Genomic DNA, 15,517 nt, shown 5'->3' with positions numbered 1-15,517 from the left:
CAAATGTCACTACAAGGACTGAGAATCTATATTTATTCTCTTCTTGCTAGAAATTTATATTTTGTGTTTATGAATAAATGAATTACATCATTTCTTCTAAAAAGAAAAAAAAAGTGGAATGAACTTTCTAGATCTTACCTTAAAATTTCAAAATGGGGAAATAAGACTGTCCCTTTAGAATAACGCTACAAAATCAATACACAATAATCCAGATCAAAGATTTGCAAAGTGAACTGAAAGTGTTCCACACCAGCATCTTCCTCAGCAACATCTCCCAGGAAACAACAGCAATTTGAAAAGCAGCCCTGTTGATTCACCAGCCTCCCTCCCCCAGTACCAGTCCCTTCACTGTCTCACAGAGACTGGATGGGTCTAAGGCAAGCAAGATGGAGAGTAACTGGCTGAAGCTATAAACATCTCCAGAGCAATCAGCAGTGGGCCCCATCTGCCACAGAAGCGGCAAGGAGGAGGAGTAAGAGAGAGAGTTAGCCGTGCCTATGAAACACTGTCTGCTGGGAGGTACCCTGACTTGGGAACTCATGAATCAAAACTCAGATACAGGCTCCCTACACTGGAAAATGATGGATGAGGTTTATGACATTAATTCCTATGGACGCCCAACTATTTTCCTGCACTGAACCTTGGTCAAATGATCAGCAAGCAAACTTGTGACCATAATTTAGATTCCCAGAATGATCTGCCTACAGGGGAAGAAATGTGGTCGTCAAAATGTGCATTCAGTTCACTTGGTTATCTTTTTTACTCCACATGGATAACATTCTTGGTTTTAGACAGTTTCTTGTGACTTTTAAGCCCATCCCTCTGAGTTCAATCTCTTCTGGGGACACTAATAAGTGAATGTCTCATCTTGAAGCCAAAAATCAGATTTTCCTAGACAAATGCTTGCTGAGTCCTTGGAGCCCCTTACGAGCAGCCCTCTGGCCTCCTCCCCAGGAAAATTTCTCTGCTTCGAGGTGTATCTTCTAAAAACTATAGTGAATCTTTATATTAACTGGCCATTCTTATCTAACTGGCAATTTATCTGTATGCATTCCAACCCTCATTTGCCTGGAGACATTTCAACAGCTGCTTAATTCCAACCTTTTAAAGCTATGACACACTACCATGATATCCTTGATTATATGATAATCTTTTTCTTCTCTAAGAATTCTATATGATGTATTTTTCTCTTTTCAATGAAAGTATATTAAAACGAAAGTAAAATTTTTCCAGAATTTCTCAAGTTCCCTGGAGTGCCACACACCAAAAAAACAGTGGATGACGGACGATACTGTAATGGCTAGAAATGCTAGTTCTTAATCTAGGTGAATGCCAAATGGGTGATTGCTCTGTTAGTCTCAGTACTTTTCTTAAGTTTGAAATAGTTCACTTTTTTAATGTGGCCTTTAGAATGACTTAATGCAATACTTTGCACATCATAGGTCCTCAAGAGAAACATTTTGTGAAAAAAATAAGACCGAGTGAATGAAATAAATCTTTAAAAAAAATCTACTTTAATATATTTGAGATAAGCTGAGATGCGCAATTAAGGTACTTCATTAATAACAACTTATTAATATAGTCCTATTTTTCCTTATTCTTCGGTAATAATAGAGAAAAGAGAGCTTTAAGAGACAGCACAAGGATATAAACATGAACTTCTGTTTTATGTACTATAGGATCTAAATGTTCTATGTAATCTGAAGATTTTCAGTTGGGAAAGTCAAGGTTATTATGAAAAATTTCTTTTTAATAAAGTCCCTTAAAATTAAGGATTTTGAAATTAAAATGTCAAACAGGTACCCAGTGATAACATGCAAGCCGGGCCCAGGAACCGATACCTTGGGCTGTGGCCTCGGGGTGGTACTCTGGCTCTTCTTCCGGAGGGCTCTGCAGGAAGTAGAGCTGATCTGGCAGCATGTTGGCGATCTTCTCCTTCCCTAGGACGTGGGTGCTCAGGAGTGGGCTGACGCTCCGTTTCACTTTCTCTCTCCTTTCATGGGCCATAATTTTTTTGGTCCGGGCCTTGATGTTCTCCCAGCACTTCTTCAGCTGTTTGAAATCCCGCAGCGACACACTGGGCTGAGAGTTGTACTCGTGGGCAAGCGCCTGCCACGTACGTTGCTTGAGTGCAATAGTTCGCGCATCGCTTTTCTTACATTCCAGCACATATTTGTACTTTTCTACTAAAGCAAGCAGGATGCTCTTTTCCAATTCTGAGAAGTATTTGGCAGGTTTTATAATTTCGTTGTTTTGCATTTTCCACTGTATTTCTCCTGGCCCTTAGTTATCCTGTAAAAGGAAGTTTGAAACGATAATTACAAACTCCAGCAACAAAAATGCAAGCAAATTGCTTAAAAGTCGTAATCCCCGGCTTGATTCCCTTGTCTGAAATACAGTAGTACTTTCTTTTCCATTAATGTTGACTTATGGTATTCTCAGGAAAACATTCAGAAGTTTACTAGGAATAGGGTTTTATTTCAAAGTAGATGTTCAAGTAGGTCCTTTGTTGTAGGTTCCTGGCCATTCTGTGAATATCTGGTATGTAACAGCAAAAAAAGCAAGTTGAGCATCTTTTGTGGAACTTCAATGTGTAATTCTAATTTGTTAATTTAGGTCTGCTTCGTGTTAGGGAACTGATTTTTCCCCAAATTCAGAATGTTAGGCAGCTCTTAAACAGCTTTCTCGGTTTGTCACAGCTGAAACCAGAGAAGCCACTGTATAACCAAATATAACAGATGATGTAGACACTATCGAGATATCGGAATCATCTAGAAATCGCCCCAAAACATTTGACATTTCCATCACTATGTCTGTGACCTTGGATATGTCCATGTTCCTAGAGGAACCTCAGTTATTTTTTTTTTTTTATTAAAATCGTTGAGAGTAACAATGATCAAAATCCAATAAGTTTCAAGTGTACCATTCAACAGCACATTGTATACATATTGCGTTGTGTGTTCACCACCCAGAGTTAGATTTCCTTCCATCACCAAATATTTGACCCCCTTTTACCCCTATTTACCTGCCACTTCCTCCTCTGGTAACCACTAATTCACTGTCCATGTCCATGAGTCTCTGTTTGCTTGTCATGTTTGTTTGTTGCTTTTAGATTTATATCCTACATATGAGAGATATCATGTGGCTTTCAACTTTTTCTGACTTATTTTGCTTAGCATGATTATCATCTTCATCTTTAAAACGAAGGCTTGGGCCACTTTTAAAAGTGCAGTCCTACATAAATAATTTATATATGATTTCAGAAGTGAAAAGGCCTGGGCACTTAGAGATTAAATCCAACACCCCTCTTTTTTTTTCCTGGGCATTTCCTATAAATGGAATTATACAATATGAGCTCTTTTGTGACTGGCTTCTTTGACTTAACATTATGTTTTCAAGATGCAGCTACCTTGTAGCATGTATCAATACTTCATTCCTTTTCACTGCCAAATATTCCATTTTATGGACATAGCAATTCTATTTATCCATTCATGAATTTTTAATGAGATATAATTGATATATAACATTAGTTTCAGTTGTACAACATAATGATTCGATATACATGTGTGAGATCACCACAAGAAGTCCAGTTAACATCCATCACACCACATAGCAACAGTTTTTCTTGTGATGAGAATTTTTAAGATCCACTCTCTTAGCAACTTTCAAATAAACAATACAGTATTAATAACTCTAGTCACCATGCTGTACATTACATCCCCAGGACTTATCTTTATAACTAGAAGTTTGTACCTCTGGACCACCTTCACTCATTTGCCTACCTTCCACACCTCCGCCTCTGGCAACCACCAATCTGTTCTCTGGATCTATGAGTTCGTTAGCTTTTTTTTTTTTTTAGATTCCACTTGTGAGATCATATTTGTCTTTCTCTGCCTATTTCGCTTAGCATAACACCCTCAAAATCCATTCATGTTGTTAAAAATGGCAGGATTTCTTTTTGAGTGTTTCTGAATAATACATGTACACATGTGATACGTATGTAATATACATATCACATTTTCTTTATCCTTCATTTCAGTTGAGAGAACTAAGGGCCAGTTAAAGTGAAATGGATTGCCCAACATCACAAAGATGACAACTTGAGAAGGCAAGAACCTGGACTGTCCTGATAGTCTGGTATTTCTATTTTTTCCCCTTAACACAGCAACTAATAGCCATTTTTATTACGCATAGCCCTTTAAAGTCTTTGTTCATTTCGTTAACCAATGTCACCATAAAATATAAATTAATTTTTTAAAAACAAAGTCTTTGCTCATATATTATAAGAGTTATCAATTATATATTTAAAAATCCAAAATGACACTACATTTTCTCCATTATTAAAGTCTACATACCTTTTTATATTTTTAATAAAAATTGTATGTATTTAACATACATAAATTTGATTTGGTATATATATACATATGTATGAATACTAAAGTCAGGCTAATTAACATATCATATCCTTACATAATCACCTTTTTGTGTGTGATGAGAGCACCCGAAATGGACTCTCTTAGATTATTTCCAATATTTGATACAGAATTATTAACTACAGTCATTGTGGCTGCACATTAGATCTCTAGACTTATTCATCCTACATAATTTCAACTTTGTACCCTTTGTCCAATATCTCCCCATTTCTCCCACCCCTCCACCTCAGGAGGTAAGCACCCTTCTACTCTGCTTCTGTGAGTTCAAATAGTCTGGTATTCTCAGAATCACGACTATCTCCTTGGGTGACTCAGCCATAACTCCCTTAGGTCATGTTGCCATTCTCCCCATTGCAAAGCCAGCATCTTTCCCACAATAGGTACTTAGGAAATGTCTTATTCCACTGAACCTATGTGCTTTTCGTGACTCTACGCTTTTCTCACATCTTTTATTCACTAGAAGCTTCCTATCAAATCTCTCAAACACATTATGATCAGACTGTCCCTAAGTGACAATGAATACAGATATGAAGTAAGTGTTGCATGTTTCCATTTGTGAAAAGAACCAACATGCCCCAGTCCTTCTTATGTTCTCCAAGCCTCTGATTTTTCAGAACAGGCAACCATCAAGATACTGATGATGTAGTTCATTTAAAACTGACCAACCCATATCAAAAGAATTAGAAACTTGAAAGGAGTCCCATTGGCCAAAAATGGGACACTTAAAGATCAACAAGAGTGAAGGATAGACAAAAATTCATCAAATTATTCTCCTGATCTTTTTGCATGTTTGAAAAGCTTCGTAATAAAAAGCAGGAGAAGAAAAGGGCTGTGGCTTTTAAATGTATGGTATCCTAATTTAAAAATCATACTATTACAAGCCAGTTATTCACACACTGTGTCTGGGGAGGGGTTACTGAAGATGTGACCAGGTGAAATCAGTTAGGCCTGAGACCAGAGAGGACCAGGCCAAATCAAAGAGCCTTGAAATTGAGGTCAAGGAGTATGAGCTTTACATGAGGACAACAGAAGCTGATCAGGGTCTCCTACCATGCGCCCTCTCCTCCCAAAAGTTAAGATTAAAATGAACTGCTGTGATCACAGTGTGTCTACATACCAGATACCCTGCCTCACCTTCATCATGGGCATAGCCGGCATCAAAGCTCAAGATATTTAGATACATGTGAAAGGTGGTCTGGCCCTCAGGTCTTGGCCGAAGCTAAATGAGGGGAAATTTATCTTTGGAAACGTGTCCCTACACCCCTAAATTATCAGGGCTGTGCTTCAATCATATAGTTCTAATGTTCCTACAATGACCTAATCCATGCTCCTTCTTCCCCGAAGGTCCAAAATAAATTTTTTGCCTTCATCAATACTCTTATTTCCTATAAATCAATGTTCCCCAAACTGAAATTTACTAACACTCATCCCCTATATCTCTTCTGTATTATCTCTATCTTCTAAGATATCTGTGTCCAACTTTACTTTCTATCATTCTCATTATGAAATCAATAGGTATAATGAATATTCTCTTAAACCACACAGCTCCCAGAGTAGATTCTGATCCCATCCCGCATCCCAACTCCTCTGCCCCCAGAGATGTCAATATGCCAACTGTGCCCCATCTCCCCACCCTTTTTAAGAATTACTGCTATAAGGATTTAGTATCTGATTCACAAATGAAAAAGGGATTGTTCTCTGTTTTGTTCTATTATAGGTAATGCTATTTTATATATAATAAGATATATGATTTTCTTATATGTAAAATATGTATTATATGTGTTTTCCTTCTAAATAAATCTTTTTTTCTATATTTGATTATTCCTTCCAGGTAAATTCGCGGAAGAAGAATGGTTGCCACAAAAGATGAAAACACTTAAGACTTCTGTTACATCACCATCTGTCCTCCGGAAATCGTGTACCAATTTACATTCCTATTAATAGCACACAAGCCATGTCTATTTCCCCACTTCATTTACTCTTTTGCCATTAACATTTTTAAAAACTCATGCCAGCTGTGGAGGTCAAAAATGTCACTTCATCGTTTAATGATATGTAAATTCCAGCTCTCAGGCAAGTAAGCCACACTCCGAACAAAGTTCCTGTTATACTTGTAGAATTCAAACTCCATGGAATTACTCACAAGCAATTTAATAATTCTTCTCACAATATGTGCAGTACCAATAGTTGCCACCAGGTGGTGGTGAGCTCGTGGGGAGTCTACATTCACAAAGGATCTTGTCCTAAGTGTGGCCAGTTGAGTCTCTAATAACAGCAATAATAATAGCAGATAACTTTTATTGAGCCTTACATTGTGGGTTAAACACTATACTAGGTGCTTAATATGCACTATATTATTTAATCCTCCCCAAAATAGATCCTGAGAGTATCATTTGTTACACTACACTATTTTCTGTTAAAAAAAAAAAACTTTATTAAAGTACCAGATGAAATTATACAACTGCCCTTCAAAGGCAAACACTCAGAATTACCAACACCTAGGGACCATTAATAGCCTATTAACTAAACTGTTATTTAATCACTAGCTAAGTAAATCCGGAGTTACCAATTTACTTTGCTTCATTTTGTAGAGCAGCAGGCCTCCCTGGGCCATGTGGTTACACTCCACAGGGCTATAAAGGAATTCTGGTATGAGACAGTGTACCCTAAACATCCCCTATGGATTCCCAGAAGCCTAATGAAGTAGGCTGTTTATCCCCACTAACTAATTATTATTCCTATTTCCCAGATCAGAAAAGTGAGGCTCAGTGATTTGCCTGTGGTCACACAAACAACAAGCAGCAGAACCAGGATTCCAACCCAGGTCTTACGCCGATGCCCTTGCCGCTCTCTGCTCCGCTTAGCTCTCTTCTTTCAGACCTAGTGACAGCCTCTAGAACTCTGCTCAAAGTACGTGTCAAATAACGTAGCAATATGTCAACAGGGAAAGGTCCAAGAGGAGAGCAGCTTAGGGGGAGCAGTGCCTGCTTCTGTCTGGCTCCATTCAGGGGCTCATCCCCTCCCTTCCCCGCCCCATCGCCTCTTCCCACTATGTCCCGAACCTAGAGCCCATAGCCCCGCTCCCAGGTGTACCTCTCTCACACCAACCAGAGCTCTGAAAAAATTTCCACTGTTGATCTGATAAGAATATATGTTTGAAAAGTAACTGTGGAGATCATACGGAGCTTTAATATGGTCCACCCCTCAGGGGGACACTGACACTGTGCTTGAGCACCTGATTCGTAGTCCTAAGTAAACAAGCACATCTCAAAGGGGTCTCCAAGTGAAGCTTATTAACAGAAACTTCGAGGCTAGAAAGCATATTCTAGCTTAAAACTACTCAGCAATGTCCATAATTGGTTATAGATGACAATATAACAAGCCTTCCCTGCTGCATCAGCTTTTGTTAGAAAGAGACTGGCCTTCCCCACCCTGCAACTCTGCTCATATGGATCATCTTTTTTCTCCGCTGTTCTGCCAGGCAGAGTGCTACCCATTCTCAGGCATGGTTGTAGTCCAATGAGCAGCCATGACCCTCACACAGTGGGCCTTCAGCAAACACTTAGCGAATGAATACATTCTGATATAGGCATAAAACTGCCCACTATGCACGGAATGAGTTATGATGCATGATAAAACAGTAGTACACCAAAAACTGCATTAAGGTAAAATGGTCAAATAAAATAGCAAAATCCAAATGCAATGGAAATTCCCCCTTGAGCTAGGTGAAGGCCCATGGACAGGGCTAAATAAAAGATCATGATTCCAATAGGATAAAAGAACAAAGAGGAAATAACCAGCACATTTTCTTAAATCGCTAAAATTGACTAAACCACTAAAAGAATGTAATAAGTACATTTACTATCCAACTAGTATAAAAATCCATCTTTTGTAACTGAATGTTTGTATTCCTCAAAACTTAATGTTGAATACAGCCCATGGTGGCTGTATTTGGATATTAGGCCTCTAAGGAAGTAATTAAAGTTAAATGAGGTCATAAGGCTAGTTGGAGGAGATTAGTGCCCTCATAAGAAAAGACACCAGAGAGGTTGTTCTCCCCCAAGTCCCAGAGCTCACAAAGAGGTCAGGTGAGCACACAGAGAGATGGCACCACTTACAAGCCAAGAGAAGTGGCCTCAGAATAAAACCTACCTTGCCGGCACCTTGGTCTTGGACTTCCAGCCTCCAAAACTGTGAGAAATACATTTCTGTTCTTTAAGCCACCTAGTCTATGGTATTTTATTATGGCAGCCCATAATAAAATAATACACCAACTAATACACCATCTAATGATATTTTAAGTCCATGAAGGTTTAAACTAAGTCCCAAAGTTTGAGCAAAGACTAGAGAAACTTGGCCAGATTTTACTTCTCCCTCCCTTCCTGAAAGAGGGAGTTCTTTATAGTCAACATTCAGAATGGGAACCAGGACTGAAGATCTGTGGCACTGAGACTATATACAGATACCAGGACATTAACGAACTACCGCTCTTAAAGTGAAATGAAATGAACCGAGACACTGGATGAAGAAAACCTGGGCTCAAATCCCAACTTCGGCACCCACTTAACTGTGATTTTGGGCAAGTCAGTTAACCTGCAATTCTGCATCTGTAAAATGGGATTAATAGCCTCTACTGTGTCCTATTCTCTCTGCACAGCTGTCATGCAATAGGAGTAGGAAAGAAGCATAGACCAGAAGCTTCAATAAATTTAATTCTTTCCACCCCTCCCACCCATACTAAACTGCTTCCAGAAGTAGAATAGTGGACTATACACAATATATAGGTGCTCCTCGACTTAGGATGGGATTATAGTCCAATAAACTCACTATAAGTTAAAATATAATTAGTCGAAAATGCATTTAATACACCTAACCTACCAAACATCATGGCTTAGCCTCGCCTACCTTAACATGCTCACAACACTTACATTAGCCTGCCATTGGGCAATTATCTTGAGTTTCATTTCAAGAGTAATTGCCTTCTTCTCATCAGCAGGAGACACAGATGGGTGTTTTGCAGACAGGATGGGATGTCGAAACACAAAATACAATATCCAAAAAACGCTGGTAACACAGTACGCTGTAGGGTATTGGTGATTTACCCTTTACCCTTGTGATTGAATGGCTGAGGGTAGCTGAGGCTCACTGCTGCCGTCCAGCATCAAGAGAGAGTATCGTATCGCAGATCGCTAGCCCAGGAAAAGATCAAAATTCAAAGTACAGTTTCCACCGAATGCTTACTGCTTTCACACCATGGTAAAGTAAAATAAAAAAACATCATTAAATTGGGGACTGTCTCTATACTCAAATACTTACTGGATCTTTTATTTCTTAGTCACACAATTCAACAAACACGTAATAAACCCCTGATAGAGGCTCAGTACTGCCCTAAAATATGTGGGAGATACAAAGACAAGCTGAACCCTATGGCCCGGAAGAAGCGTTGCCATGCAGAAACTAATAACTAAAATGCCAGGCGCATTGAAACAGACACCATAATAGAGGGCGAAGGGCCTAGGGCATTCAAAGGAGGGAAGAAGTTGCTTGCATTCTTCATAAACGAGAAGAATGTTGAACTAGATTGTTAAGAATGTGTAGGATACAAACAGAGAAGTAAAGGAGATCACTGAGATAAATAATTGATAAGAAAGGCCCTGGACTCTGAGTAGATAGGATGAGAACGCAAAAAAGGAGGTGCACACCAGAGGCTGTTTCAAAGCAAGAAATGACCGGGACATGTGCGTGTCCACACTAGGGCGGGAGATCAAGAGAAAGCAGAGACAAAGCGGACACGTGAGGATTAACCTAGCACCAAATGGGCAGGCACCAGAGGGGTATTCCTTAAGATCAAGGAGATCCTAGTGCAATGAAGACACAACACAACACAGCAGATTGTGGATGGCCTGGTGACAAGGCAGTGTGATAACCACAGTGGCAAAGATATGCCCAGGAACACTCCTCCAGGATTGAAGGGATCTAGGACAAGAATCTTATTCCCATTAGAATAGACTGGCATTAGAACAGAGCAGGACACAAAATAATGGCACCAATTCCCTGAAGGGAGACTTGGAAATGGGTTATGCGTGATCAACTTGCTCTAAAGAGATGAAAGGCTATTTCCTATCCTGATTTGTTGACTCTGTCTCCTGACTTAACATCCGCCAAACCACCTTTTGGGGGAGCAACATAGATCCTACTCTGCTATAACTAAAAAGAGAACTCAGTTCAATCCTCTAACTTTACAGATGAGGAAACAGAGAATCAGAGAAAAATTGGAGGATTCCTGGGGACCTAAAAGTGAAACTTCACTGTATGTTTTCATGCCCCCACATCTTCTCTTTGGAAGCCTCTCACTGTGAAGATGCCCCTTCGCTAGGGACCCGCGAGCCTTCCCCCACTATTCCATGTGAAAACTCAAGGGCACTGCTCTCAATCCTGACACTCATTTTGCGACGTTAGGCAAGTCCCCTTTCTTCCCTGTGGATCTGCCATCTCTCAGCACTGCTGCTACAATGGTTTTTCTGCAGCCTGATTTCCACGGTTCTCTGCCAAATATGCGTAGAAGGTATTTCTGATTCTGGAGCTCCCAGCCAATGAAGGAGACCATTGCAACAGAATAAAGTGATCTCAGCACTTTACCAGCGGTCCCCAACCTTTTGGGAACCAAGGACCAGTGCCCTATGAGAATCTAATGCCTGATGATCTGAGGTGGAGCTGAGACAGTGATGCTAGCTCTGGGGAGTGGCTGCAAACAGAGATGAAGCTTCGCTCGCATGCCTGCCGCTCACCTCATGCTGTGCGAAACAGGCCACAGACAGGTATCGACAGGTACTGGTCCGCAGCCCGGGGGTTGGGGACCCCTGCTTTAGTCGATTTAAGGCACATACCCAGGTTTAACTCTGTAGGTTAAGCAGTTCCAGGTGAAATGTCTAAAGCAGGTGATCAGATCTCTTGTTCACTACTGTAGCCCCAGCTCCTTAAGGACGGCCTGGTACACAATAGGCACTCAATAAATTTTTGTGGAATGTATGTTGAAACTAACCTGCTTGCCATTTGCATTTTTTACTAATTATATTTAGATGTTCTGCTATTTTAAATTTCTCCTTTCACACAGGATTTATCATAACAAAAATCATTTCCTGGCTTCTTCTTGTAAATACTATTGGACTGTGTTCCAGATTCTTAAGAGCCTTACTACAACTCTGATGCCTTCATGACTTCATGTTATCTACAGGTAAGAGTGATCAGACATGACTTGCTGTGCACACCTTCAGGTACCTGCTCTCGCATGTTCAGACCTGTCTACCCAGGATGGTCACCTATGCCTTCTCCCGTCATCTTTCTTTCCTTCGGAGGTGCTTTCCAGTCGAAAATCTAGCGTGGAACTTGCTTCCTCTAATGTGCTGCCTCCTCTTCCCCTTCACCACCCACTCCAGACGGTCCTGTAACTTGGAAGTGTTTATTTTTACCATCTGCGTCTAAGTGTGACTGTGAGCAGAACCAGCCTTGTGTTTAAGGCAAAAGTTCTCACCTCCCATCCTTCCACTCTCACAGTTTCCCTTATCAGCCAGATGATGGTTCTTAAATGCCCTGACCCCTTCCCTTCCCTCCCCTCCCTGACGGCTCCATCCTAAACCATCTCCCCACCCCCACCCACCCCAGCTTCTCTGAAATTCCTTTGGACTCATTACTGAAGTATTCTCCACAGAAAGAGCTTTTACAATACAGAAAGTCCTCTTATGTAGGCGTTCCCACTCCAGCCTGCTCCTCGGCTATGAGGACTCTCTTTACTCCCACCACTTAGGCAACAACCATCAGCTTTCAAATCTCTGGGCCAAGGGCTCCAAGTGTTTACTTCTTGCTGTAGTACTCAGAACTACTCTGTACCGAGACCTATCCATATCCACAGAATCTCCCCTACCTGAGGCGGAGCTCCTGAGGCTTGGAAACATGTTTTATTTGTCTCTTCAGCACCCAGTAGATTTTCGGGATTTTTTCAAAGAAAGAAGAGGTGTGAACCCCATGCTGTGTCCTCAGCACTACGCGCATTTCCTGTTCCCTACTGGCCACCTCTATGTAGCTGTGCATTGAGAGCGCCTCAGAAATCTCCAGTTCTCCATAGCCAAAAACAAAGTAATTATTCCCCTACCCCCAAAGCTCCTGATTTCTTGTGATTTAGGCCACATCAACTTAGCTTCCCAAAGCAGAAACTAGTGTGCTGTTCAATCACATATAACCAATCAAGATCTACTATACGTTTTACCTTAATATCTATTCTGTCCTCTCTCATCCTCACTGCCCATATCTAGGGTCAGGTCCTAGTCTCCCAAAATGATCTCTCAAACTTCCAGCCCCTCTTCCACACAGTTACCAGAGGGATCCTCAAGAAACACAGCGACCATGCCACAGTCTGGCGTGTAAACCTCTGACATCTCCCCCACTACCTAAGTGATGAAGTTCAAACTCCCCACATGGCATTCAAGGCCTTTCCAGATATGGCCCTGATTACAGTGCCCTCCACCCCACCTCTCCATATAGCTTTCATCCCAGCCAGACCCAGCTGACCTTCATGCCCTTGACTCTGCCATGTCCTCCTGGCCTCTGTACATGGGGGCTTCCTCTAACTGGAATCCTTTACCCCAAAGTCCACAAAGGGCTCATTTTCATTCCTCAAGGTCCAACCCCTGTGTAATTTTTGTAAAGCCTTTCTCAACTAATGCTCAGGCTGTTATGTGTATTATATTTGTAAAAGCTTCCTTCTAAAATGAATTTGAGGCAACTTACAAACTATGCACACATTGCAACTAGATTTTTTTTTTTTTTAAAGAGAGAATATCAGGGCAAAGACAAGATAAAGGTAAAAAAGATAAAAGCTAGGGGTGGTGTAGCATTCAAAACCTCAATCATAAGATCTCATACTCATCTTGTTAGAGGTAGATTGGCCCTGATTTTTCTATCCAGAATGAGTTAGTTACCCCTCTGTGAGCTCACTGCCAGCTGTATATGACTAAACTGCAGCACTCCCCATATTTTTTAATTTGTTCTTTGTGTCCATTTCCCCCACTGGACTGGAGAATTCCTAAGGGAATACACAATTTCTGACACATCTCTGTATCTCCAGCATGAAGCATATGACTCAGCATACAATTGGTGCTCAGCAGATGTAAGTTGAACAAATGTCACCATGGACAGGGAAAAGGGTACTAGTGCTTACTGAACTTCCTACCAGGCATTTGAAAAAAGCATTGTTCCATACTCGCAAAAAAAATAACTACATGGCTGAGAAGTGGCAGAGCTAGGATTCAAACCCCAAACTGCCTCTATCTCAAAAGCAACTGCTCTTTCTACTATGAATGCTGCTCTCTACCTTCACCATCACCATGTGCCCAAAGATTCCTTCCTTCAAGCCTGGTTTTAAAATAACCCTTCTCCAAGAAGCCTTTCCTGCTTACTCAAGAGAAAAGTGAGCCTGAATCCAACCTTGACCTTCCACAATACTCAAATAAGAAATGGTCACAGATCAGGATAAGAAAAGATGCCTCCTTGGGAGCTGAGAGCTGAGCAGTCTGCTTAGGTATTCTGCAGATGGTCTTGTGAAGTCCTCAGCTCCTCCTTCTACTTTCTTTCCCCTTAGTATAGTCCCTAAGGCTTCTTGCCTTCCTCTTCCTTCTTCAGGGTCCAAAGTCTTCCAGTTCTCCCCATTCTGAACTGAACCCTAAAATAATCTCCTCAGGCTCAGTGCTTCTCTAACCAAGTGAACTTTGTTCAAAACTCACTCATTCGCAACATCAGTTAGATCTATAATTTAAGCATTTTTATCAACCTTTAGGGTTAGTGGTTGTCTCAATCTCCTCAAACACATTAAAAGAATTTCAAAATCACAAGAAGGGGCAATGACATTTCAAGATACCCAATCACCTGGCTCTCAATTCATCTGAATACTTTTGGAGTGGCCTGGGCATAGGAAGAGACAAACCATTCTTGCCCCAGCATCCCTCCTCTTGCTTACTTACTCACTCCCTACCCTTGACCCCCAAACTCTCAACAGGATGCTTGGTCTCTAAGGGCAGGATGGAATCTTGGTCCAGAATGATGCTGGGTTGGTAGATCCTAGTCTCTTCCTTCACATCCTCTTCCAGAGACTCAGAATCCTTTCCTCTCTCCCCAATCCACCCCTTGTCTTTCTCTGGCACCAAACGCCCATAGCAGCCCTCAGTACTAACTCAGGAACTGTGTTTTTGAATTAACATTCAGCAATTTCCTTGGTAACACAACCGACTTATCCGAAATGCTGATATTATCCTACCTCCGTTTTTTAATGTGTAATAAATATATCCCTGCATCTTATAACCACTCTCCTGATACTGCAGGAACATCTGTAATCTTAAATGTTACCACACCTAAGAAACACCCAACCTTCTGAAGCAGAACAGGGAGACTAAATTCTTCAGTTTACTACTCCTAAATAAAGATGAAATATGCAATTTACAGTAACTAATCATAGCTCCAGTGTGATGATTTAATTAGATAACTCATGTCAACTGCTTAGTACCTAGGGCCTGGTACACAGAAAGTGCTCAAATTTAGCTATATTTATTTACGTACATTCTCTCCCACAATAGCACCTGGGAGTAGGTATTACAACACGCACTCCATTCCCACTCCACCGCTCCCCCATTTACAAAAGCAGAGCAAGGCTCGGAGTAGAGGAGCTTTCCCAAGGTCAGGCGAGCAGCAATGTGATGTTGGGCCCTCGGCCTCCGAAGGAGGGACCCCTCCTATTACACCCTTGGACAGGGAACAAGGGGTCTTAAATGAGTCAAGTATGGGAAAGAGAGCACAGCGCCCGGCATACAGTGGGGACCCCAGAATGGTAAGATCCAGGCTCTGCGGATCACTTAGATTCCTCCCAAGTGGCTCCCCCGGCCCGAGGGTCCCGAATCCCCGACGCCGGGTGCACCTTTGCATCTCCCCGAGGTCCGCGCCCCGAGGCTTTGTACGCCGCAGGCCGACCCCACTCACCGAGTCCCATCGCGGCGCACGAAGGCGACCGCCCGGCCTGCAGGGCAGAGGTAGCGGCGGCT

At 41.4% G+C, this 15,517-nt stretch overlaps 1 protein-coding gene across 1 annotated transcript in view; it reads right to left on the bottom strand.

Moving 5' to 3' along the window:
* MSANTD3 (Myb/SANT DNA binding domain containing 3) overlaps positions 1 to 15,517 on the bottom strand; it is a 21,959-nt gene extending 6,442 nt beyond the window's left edge. The window contains exons 1-2 of the mRNA XM_011366269.2: positions 15,456 to 15,517; positions 1,842 to 2,292 (exon numbers count right to left, since the gene is read on the bottom strand). Coding sequence (XP_011364571.1) covers positions 1,842 to 2,259 — 418 coding nt within the window. The 5' untranslated portion in view covers positions 2,260 to 2,292; positions 15,456 to 15,517. The remainder of the gene's footprint in view (positions 1 to 1,841; positions 2,293 to 15,455) is intronic.

The sequence above is a fragment of the Pteropus vampyrus genome, unplaced genomic scaffold (genome assembly GCF_000151845.1).
Source record: "Pteropus vampyrus isolate Shadow unplaced genomic scaffold, Pvam_2.0 Scaffold123, whole genome shotgun sequence".
In the NCBI taxonomy this organism is placed as follows: Eukaryota; Metazoa; Chordata; class Mammalia; order Chiroptera; family Pteropodidae; genus Pteropus; species Pteropus vampyrus.
This window is presented reverse-complemented; position numbering and strand designations above follow the sequence as displayed.